Genomic DNA, 10,896 nt, shown 5'->3' on the forward strand with positions numbered 1-10,896 from the left:
TGTTAAAGATAAAATATCTGAAACAAATAATTTTTGGGTATTCGGACCCAGGCATAATGTCAATTATTACTATGTTGTTGGAAATCAGACACAAAATTATGAATAAGCATGTCGCTATGAAGAGATTCACTAATATTTAGATAACTGATGTTTCTCCAATCGCAAGGTTAATTTTAGAAGAAAAAAAAGATATCTCTAAGAGTTGTAAAGTATTAGGGAATGGAGGTTCTTTATTTGACATTAAAGAACCACGAAAAGTGAAGGTTACCGTGGTTCTTCACTTGGATGGATCCATTGGCTCAGGTTAACTAATGCCGCAACCTCTACCTGCTTCCAAGACCACGGACCGTGGATGACTTGATGGTCTAACACCAAGACATGGGGGGATCTACCGAGTCTCCCCACAGCCCAAGAGGGTCCCCTCATATGAATATTTTTTAGGTGCACATGCGTCTAAAAGATAATTCTTTGAGGTGTTACACAACAATTCCTCTATACAACAATATTATGTGAGATAGAGTTACAACAAATGATAAAAAAATATTGAATGGGTTTAGCGCATACATCAATTACAAGACCATATATAGGTCATAAAAATGTTAAGTACTCAATGAAAGGAAAGAAACAAAAAAGTAGTCTTAATACTAAAAATAAAATTATGACTTTATAGTTGCATCGCCATTAATATTGAGGACCGAGCACACTTGGATGATTAAGAAATCCATGTTTTCTTGAATGTCGTCGCCAAAAAGACCTTCAACGACCAAACCATAGTGTATTGGCGAAAAGGTAGTAATGAAGTTAGTACACCAGTTGTACTAAGTATGAAACCATATGCATATATATAATGTAAACATGCAAAAAAGGAATTTTCATCAACTGAGCAATTTTCTTGACTTTATGCACATTCAACATAACTTTACAAACCACTAGGACATGTTAATTAGGTCATAGGCATGTACATAACATGACCAAAAACATAAACACTAGTCAAGTCAACATGCATATTATATAAGTGAATATATAGTCAAGTAACTCTATCATGAACTCATAACAACAACAACCATGAATAAGACTATGTTATAATATAATCAAAGCAAGCCAATTACCCATGAACACCTACAAAGTCAACAAGTGTGATAACCAATCAAAGCCCCATAAGCATACTCAATAAAGTGACCCAACATGAACCATAACTAACAAAGCATAGCATTTCAGAGTACATAATAATATATTTTAGTGTCATGACCAAAAACCGGGCCGCGACTGGCACCCACACTTACCCTCCTATGTGAGCGAACCAACCAATCTAAACCTTAACATTTCAATGTAATATCAACATAAGGTAATGCGGAAGACTTAAACTCATTAATAAAAACCAATTCAATAACTATTATTTCCCAAAATCTAGAAGTCATCATCACAAGAACATCTACTTCAAATTACTAAATCTAAGAGTTTCTAAGAAGCTAAAAATAAATAAAAGCTAGTCCATGCCGGAAATTCAAGGCATCAAGACATGAAGAGGAAGATCCAGTCCGAGCTAGAAGCAATAGCTCACCCTGATATCCGGAGTAATGAAGACTAGCTAGAGTTACTGTTGAGTCGAAGATGACGGCACGTTTGCTGCACTCCACAAATAAACAAGAAGAAAACATAAAAGTAGGGGTCAGTACAAAACACGGGTACTGAGTAGATATCATCGGCCAACTAAAAATAGAAATCAATATATACTAAGTAATATCATAAAATCAACTATGATACTCAACATGTAGCAACAGCAAGTACTATATCATTAACAATTACCGTCAAGTTCACACATGAGGACTCAAGCCTCAATACGTACTCATTTGGGAATTATGTTCATTAGATTGAGTATATCAACATCTTTCAAGATTTATTATCTTTATTTCTGTTGTGTCGGTACGTGACACTCCGCTCCCTCATATTCATTAATCCTCTTGTGTCGGTACGTGACACTCTGATCCCCTACTACTATGTGTCGGAACGTGACACTCCGATCCCCTAAATCTACGTGTAGGTTCATGACACCCGATCCCCTAAATCTACGTGTCGGTTCGTGACACCCGATCCCCTAAATCTACGTGTCGGTTTGTTACACTCGATACCCTAAATCTACGTGTCGGTTCGTGACACCCGATCCCCTAAATCTACGTGTCGGTCCGTGACACCCGATCCCCTAATCTCCTTCTATCAATTCATAAAGCCTTCTTTCTTACCAAGACGTCATAGTTTCATCGCCTTCTTTTATACCAAGGCCTCATCATTAACAAAGAGATTAAGGTTTTGCAAGATTTGGGATTCAATAATTTCATCATGCTTATATAATCACAATTATATAATTATATTCATGCAAGCATACAATTAAGCACATAGCAAGGTTTACAATATTATCAATACATATCATTCGTTATTAAGAGTTTACTACGAATATTGTAAGAGAAACCATAACCTACCTCCACTGAAGATTAGTGATCAAGCAAGCAATTTCCCAAGCTTTGTTTCTCTTCGTTTCTCCTCTTTCTCGTTCGACTTTCTCTCTCTTTCTCTTGTTCTTACTATTTTATTTATTCAAAACCCTATTTCTTTTACCCTAATTAGCATATACTTAAGAATAAAAGATGGCAATAATAACCCACTAATTAACTTAAGGTTACCTCTTTTAACCCCCAAGTAATTAGACTTATTAACATTAATCCACTAACTTTATAATTAAAGCAGGAATAGTAAAAAACGTCCCTTAAAACGTATAAGAAATCCGACCCAGACTGGGATTACGCAACCTGCAACGGCCCGTCGTGCTCGGACAGTCCGTTCTGCAGGTCGTCGCAAGATTCAGAGACTCAATTTCCACCAATGACTACTTGACGGTCCATCACACATGTGACGGTCCGTCCTGCCTTTTCGTTACGAAGTTCAGAGAGTCGATTTTCAGTACCCAATTTCAGATTTTCTAAGTGTTTTGAAACGAGACCCTGCGACGGTCCGTCGTGACCATGACGGTCCGCGGGAGCCATTCTATAAGGGGGCATCGAAATGAGGTGAGTACCCGGTTCAAGATCAATACAGAAGTCAATGTCCCTATCAGGTGGCATACCAGGAAGATCTGCAGGGAACACATCCAGAAACTCACTGACCACCAAAACCGACTCAATCGAAGGTACTTGGGTAGTGTCAACCTTGAGATGTGCCAAGAAAGCTAAACACCCTTTACTAACCATTTTCTTAGCACGAAGAAAGGAGATAATACGCACCGGATTGGAAGTGTAGTCACCCTCCCACACTAACGGATCTGTCCCAGGCTTGGCTAACATCACCGTTTTAGCATTACAATCCAAGATTGCAAATTGCGGATAAAGCCAAGTCATACCAAGAATTACATCAAAATCAACAATTTCTAAGATAACCAAATCTACATAATTGTTGCTCCCCACAAAGTTAACCAAAAAAGACCTATATACCTTTTCAACTACCACAGACTCACCCACCGGAGTAGAAACACGAATAGGCGTATCAAGTAATTCACAATGTAAATTTAGACCATTAGCAAATGAGGAAGATACATAAGAAATTGTGGATCCAAGATCAAACAATACAGAAGACATGCAATGACAAATCAGAAGATTACTTCTGATGACAGCATCAGATGTCTCCGCCTCCGATCTCCCAGGGAAAGCATAATAATGGGCCCTTTCGTTTGTTTGTCCGTTGACCCTACCATGATGTAGTGGCTCCAGTTTGCCCATCACCCCAGCCGTTTTGGTGACCACCATTACCTCGACCACCACGTCCTCCAGAATAACGGCCTCTACCATGACCACCTCTACCTCTAGCTATTGGGGGTCTATAACTCTGTTTGGGACAATTCCTCCTAATATGTCCAGTCTTCCCACATCCATAACACACTCTAGAGTCAAGCATAGGTCTCTCAGAGAAGTGTTGACCGGTCTGAGGTGGACCCCCAACTACAGTCTGTAGTGAAGACTGAATGGGTCGAACTGAGTAACCTCTGGAACCCTGTCCTATAGAGTAATAACCATTAAACTCATTTCCCTTTCGAAACCTCTTTGATGTCGATGCCATGGTGAATTCATCTGGCTTCACTCCTTCCACCTCTACCACGAAATCTACAACTTCTTGGAAGGATTTTACCGTAGCCGCTACCTGTAAGGCTGAAATCCGCAACTCTGACCTCAACCCCTTCACAAAACGACGAATCCTCTCTTGTAGAATGAAACAAAGTTGGGTGGCATACCTGCATAGTGCACGAAACTTAGCCTCATATGCATTGACCGACATCCTACCTTGATCTAGGCTCAAGAACTCATCCCTTTTCCTATCCCTCAAAGTCCGGGGGATGTACTTCTCCATAAACAAGCTAGAGAATGAGGCCCAAGTCATAGGTGGTGCCTCTGTTGGTTGACACTTAACATGTGACCGCCACCACATTTTGGCGTTCCCTTGAAACTGATAACTCAAGAACTCAACACCAAACCGTTCTACTATACCCATCTTGTGTAGTAGCTCATGACAGCCAACCATAAAATCGTAAGCATCCTCAGATTCACCACCCTTGAAGACTGGAGGTTTCAATTTCAAGAACTTACTGAAAAGTTCATGCTGATCATTTGTCATTATAGGCCCAGTAGTCAGACGAAACGTGTCTATGTCAAAAGAGGCATCCATACAAGGAGCCATAGTGGCTGCATGTTGTACCTCTGAAACCAGAGGTGTTGGTGCAGAAAACACTAGAGGGGCCTGACCCTGATCAGACAACCCACTAAGATAAGCGAGAACCTGATTGATCATCTCTGGGGTAGGTTGGGGTGGCAATTCCTCATTTTGCACTTGTTCATTCTCCCCTTCCTCACCCTCTCTTACAACTTCCTCAGTCGATGGAGGAGTTGCCGCCCTAGTATCAGATGGGCTAGGTGCTCGTCCTCTTCCTCTAGATGACGTCCTCCCACGACCTCTACCACGGCCTCTTGCCGCTACTCTTCCTCGAGCTACAGCCCCAGTGGCTGGCTCGGACGCTTCTTGTCTTGCCGATGTTGGTGTTGGCGCAGTTGTTGCTCTAGTTCTAACCATCTTCGAAACAGAGTGAAGATGGTCAGATACCAATTTGTACCACCTAGATACCAATTGGACCCAAGTAATAGCACGAAAGAAAGAATGAAAGAATGGAATTTTCCTAAAGTCTTATAGCCCCTCAAAGAAAAGTAAAGGCGTCCCCCTACCGTTCCTTAAGACTCTACTAGACTCGTTCTTGTGTGATGAGACCAACGAACCTAATGCTCTGATACCAAGTTTGTCACTACCCAAAACTGGGCCGCGACTGGCACCCACACTTACCCTCCTATGTGAGCAAACCAACCAATCTAAACCTTAACATTTCAATGTAATATCAACATAAAGTAATGCGGAAGACTTAAACTCATTAATAAAAACCAATTCAATAACTATTATTTCCCAAAATCAGAAAGTCATCATCACAAGAACATCTACTTAGAAATACTAAATCTAACAATTTCTAAGAAGCTAAAAATACATAAAAGCTAGTCCATGCCGGAACTTCAAGGCATCAAGACATGAAGAGGAAGATGCTGTCCGAGCTAGAAGCATTAGCTCACCCTGATATCCGGAGTAATGTAGACTGGCTAGAGTTACTGTTGAGTCGAAGATGACGGCACGTTTGCTGCACTCCACAAATAAACAAGAAGAAAACATAAAAGTAGGGTTCAGTACAAAACACGGGTACTGAGTAGATATCATCGGCCAACTCAAAATAGAAATCAATATATGCCAAGTAATAGCATAAAATCAACTATGATACTCAACATGTAGCAACAACAAGTACTATATCATAAACAATTACCGTCAAGTTCACACATGTTGACTCAAGCCTCAATACCGTACTTATTTGGGAATTATTTTCATTAGATTGAGTATATTAACATCTTTCACGATTCATTATCTTTATTTCTCTTGTGTCGGTACGTGACACTCCGCTCCCTCATATTCATTAATCCTCTTGTGTCGGTACGTGACACTCCGATCCCCTACTACTATGTGTCGGAACGTGACACTCCGATCCCCTAAATCTACGTGTCGGTTCGTGACACCCAATCCCCTAAATCTACGTGTCGGTTCGCGACACCCGATCCCCTAAATCTACATGCCGGTTCGTGACACCCGATCCCCTAAATCTACGTGTCAGTTCGTGACACCCGATCCCCTAAATCTACATGTCGGTTTGTGACACCCGATCCCCTAATCTCCTTCTATCAATTCATCAAGCCTTCTTTCTTACCAAGACATCATCAATCTCATTATTTTAGTTTCATCACGCCTTCTTTTATACCAAGGCCTCATTATTAATAAAGAGATTAAGGTTTTGCAAGATTTGGGATTCAATAACTTCATCATGCTTATATAATCACAATTATATAATTACATTCATGCAAGCGTACAATTAAGAACATATCAGGGTTTACAATATTATCAATACATATCATTCGCTATTAATAGTTTACTACGAATATCGTAAGAGAAACCATAACCTACCTCCACCGAAGATTAGTCATAAAGCAAGCAATTTCCCAAGCTTTGTTTCTCTTCGTTTCTCCTCTTTCTCATTCGACTTTCTCTCTCTCTCTCTTGTTCTTTCTATTTTCTTTATTCAAAACCCTCTTTCTTTTACCCTAATTAGCATATAATTAAGAATAAAAGATGACAATAATAACCCACTTATTGACTTAAGGTTACCTCTTTTAACCCCCAAGTAATTAGACTTTTTAACATTAACCCACTAACTTTATAATTAAAGCAGGAATAGTCAAAAACGTCCCTTAAAACGTATAAGAAATCCTACCCAGACTTGGATTACGCAACCTGTGACGGCCCGTCGTGCCTACGACAGTCCGTCCTATAGGTCGTCGCAAGATTCCGAGACTCAATTTCCACCAAAGAGTCCGTGACGGTCCGTCACACATGTGACGGTCCGTCCATCCATTTCGGTACGAAGTTCAGAGAGTCGATTTTCAGTACCCAATTTCAGATTTTCTAAGTGTTTTGAAATGAGACCCTGCGACGGTCCGTCGTGCCCATGACGGTCCGTCGTGGGGTCCGTCACCTCAGCTTGTTTTTCAAGAATTAAAATCTGCTGTTCAAAACGACTAAACAGGTTGTTACATTTAGCAATATAGAAAAATAGATATCCATAAGCGACCCAATTAACGATAATGTCAACAACTTGCATGTTCATCATTAACATATCAAATACCATCATAAACATATTGATTTATAAGAACATCATCCTCAGACTCCCTTCAAGGCTAACTTGTGCCATGTTTATGTTGTCTGTTACCCCTACCAAGACTAAGCAAATACCTTAGGTCATCCTAGTTAGAATTCATTCCTTTAATTCATTTTACCTTTTTGGGAACATCTTTCCGTAACCGCATAGACCAACCCTACACTGAAAGAAGGTGGACTACTTGACAAGATAGTACCGAAACATGAACATAGCAACTACGTGGTTCCGCTAGCTAGTATTCCTATGGGATAAAAATTGTTCAAGAACTAGGAGATATAGTTGGGACCCTTTATAATGCTACATGCATTGTAATCTCAAATATCAAGTGTACATTAGTTATCCGACCTCCCCTCTGTGGGAAGGGATACTCCTTAGTGTAGTTCACTCGGTACTAAGCTAGAGTACCTTTTGAAATGTCTCTAATGTGTTTATTAATCATCATAACTTATTGAATGTAAGAGGTTTTAACCCTTGTATAAACATCATCATCATAATTATCATCATAGCTCAATAAGAATTGCATTATTATTGTCCTTTTATTACAATTCATATAGGTGATACAATTCATATCGGTCAGGTTAGCACATTAACATTTTTCATATCATGATAAGGCACATTAGTAAATCATTCACCATCTTTATACCATTTACTTCTTATGCGAACATCTCAAAAATCATAGTCAATACATTTCAATTCAACATCATACCACCCTATCAATGCTAATACAAGAAATACTTTAATACAATATCATGATTTGATCATAATTAACTCCAATTTAACGTAAAGGATAGTGATCACGAGATTTACCAAGTCTCCTTCATAATTCATCATCAAGGTTTTACCATCAACCCTTTATGAAACACAATTAGGTATACATAATCATAATTCAATGAACAACATGATATCAATACTTAAAGGATCACCACATCACAATTCAATACTAGTTCAGTATTTAAGACAAGATACTTAGGTAAATTCACAACAAACTTTATAACCTAAATTACTTATCAAGAACTAGCATAATAGGACTATAATTAATACTAATTTAAATATAATTGATAAAATAACATCATCTAATATTAATTTAAACAATAACCAATTTAATTGAACCAACACAATATACTGCTTATCAAGGTAACAACCTAGGGTTAAGGGGAATAGTCATATTCTACAAACTAGAACAATCCATCAAGATATAATATAATTGAATAAGAATACAAGTTAATATATTCATAATATAAAAATGAAATCATAAAAAAATCATTCATAACATCAATTTAGAGATCGAATGAAACCCACTTGAAAACTCAACTTTTGAAAATCAATCAGATGGAACCCTTGGAGGAAAGAGGTCTCAAAGGTAAATTATATCCCATAACCTGTTAATTGATGAATATTTATTGTGAAACTTGACTCCTTTCATACCTTATACCCTTCCCTAGCTTGGCCTGCAATCATATTCTTCACTAGGAAGATTAAAAAAAATAGAGGAAAAAGAGTTTTGTTTTGTGAATTATGAGAGCTTAGGTTAGTTTAGTAGTGTTGGGGTATTCTTGGGGTGTTAATTAACTTAATTAGGTTTCCCTTTACCCATAAATAATGACCTAACCCCTTAATTAATTAATTGGAACTAACTTAAAATGTACTGAAAATCAGGCCCTCATAGACGAGACCTCGACCAACGATCTTTCTGTGAGTTGACTAACCTTGCCCCTTCCATGTTTATAATCCGTCGATGAGTTTAGAGACCTGCAAAAATAGTTCCTTCAGGGATTTGTCTAAGTGTTGATGCAAGGATAGCATCGACTCCCCGAAGATCCACACACGTTCCGTCGCCTCTCTTCATGGGAGGACAATGACCAGGGAGTACTTTTGACCTCAAACAAAATGTCCTCCTCAAGGGCCCTTGGTTGGTCCTTAGGGATTCGTACCTGAACGTTTTGACTATGAAATAACTTTAGCACATGTTATTCACCCTTTCACCATATTTCAAGAATTTTCGACTCTAAAAAATAGTAAAATAGGCTATGACACCCTAGTACCTCTTTGAACTTAGTTTTCAAACGTCATGGTTTTTCTTGTACGTTTTGATTTGTGGACTTCCTAAATAACTTATACTCATAAAAATTGGCCTTAATACAGTTTCTAAACCTTATCACACTTATATTAGATCTAGTACACGTCTTGGATTTTTGAAGTGTGACATTATCCACCGCCCCCCTAAGGAACATTGGTCCCCGAATAACACTAAAAATCTTTTGAAGGATGGAATAGACTCATGAAAAGCATCCCAACAAATAACAATACATGACAACATCAACCATATCGCATACACAAGTCAATTGAAAACTTTTATTACCACACATAAGGCTCTTCATTAAATTCCAAGGAATATCTTTCTCACAACAACAAGAGCTAAACATAGAATTTATGACTCAATAATGTCAAAGTTTAACTTACCAATATGTTACATATCAATTACATAAAGACTCACCATATCAAAATGCATAACATAACTTAAACAAGAAAAATTAAAAATTATATGCATACTTTACTGTTTCTACATTCAAAAATCCTCATTTCTTAAAAAAATTCACAAAAAAATCTAGAAATTTCAATTTTTAGTCATTATTTTCATTATTAGTATGAACAACTAATATTAGTTATCAAATATATGAGGTAACAGGACTTCATGTGTGCCTCGCTTCTTATTTTGCACCCTTAACTAGGTGATTCTTCCATAACACCTTAACAGAAGCCACATTTTTATTCCTGAGTTTCTTTACTTGCCTATCAATAAATTGAATCGGAACCTCCTCATAAGAGAAATTATCATTCACACGAAGACCCTCAATAGGAGGAATAGACTCGGGGTCACTGATACACTTCCTAAGCATGGAAATATGGAAAATCGGACGAACCGAAGCCAATTCACTAGGAAACTTTTTATCATAAGCAACCTCACCAACCCTTTGCAAGATGTCATAGGGACCCATAAGACGAGGACTCAACTTTCCTTTCTTGAAAAATCCAAACACCCCTTTCATAGGGAAAATTTTCAAATACACTTTATCACCTTCTTGAAACTCTAAAGCCATTCTCCTATGATCGATATAAGAGTTTTGCCGACTATAGAAAGTTTGCAACCGGTTCCTTATGATATGAACCTTCTCCAATGTATAATAAATAAAATTGGGAACAAGAAGAGATCACCAACTTCAAACCATCAAATAGGAGACCAACACCTCCTACCATAGAAGCCTTCATAAGGATCCATTGATATGGATGAATGAAAACGATTATTATATAAAACGCCACCAATGGAAAATTATTATCCCAATTCTCCTTGAAATAAATAATACAAGCCCTAACCATATCTTCAAGGGTTTGAATAGTACGCTCCACTTTACCATCCGTTTGGGGATGAAAAGTGATGCTTAACTTCACCTTAGTACCCAACCCTCTTAGAATGACCTCCAAATCTAGTGTAAATTGTGCACCTTTATCTGATTGATAGATAATTGAATATGATGGCGACACATAATCTCATCTATGAATAT

General features: G+C 38.1%; 1 protein-coding gene across 1 annotated transcript; it reads right to left on the reverse strand.

The window, feature by feature from the left end:
- Positions 1 to 10,044: 10,044 nt before the first annotated feature.
- Positions 10,045 to 10,434, reverse strand: LOC138340259 (uncharacterized). Its single transcript, XM_069291973.1, has one exon. The coding sequence runs from the start codon at positions 10,432 to 10,434 to the stop codon at positions 10,045 to 10,047; it is 390 nt and encodes a 129-aa protein (XP_069148074.1).
- Positions 10,435 to 10,896: the final 462 nt, after the last annotated feature.

Source organism: Solanum lycopersicum, chromosome 12 (assembly GCF_036512215.1).
Source record: "Solanum lycopersicum chromosome 12, SLM_r2.1".
NCBI classification, from domain to species: domain Eukaryota; kingdom Viridiplantae; phylum Streptophyta; class Magnoliopsida; order Solanales; family Solanaceae; genus Solanum; species Solanum lycopersicum.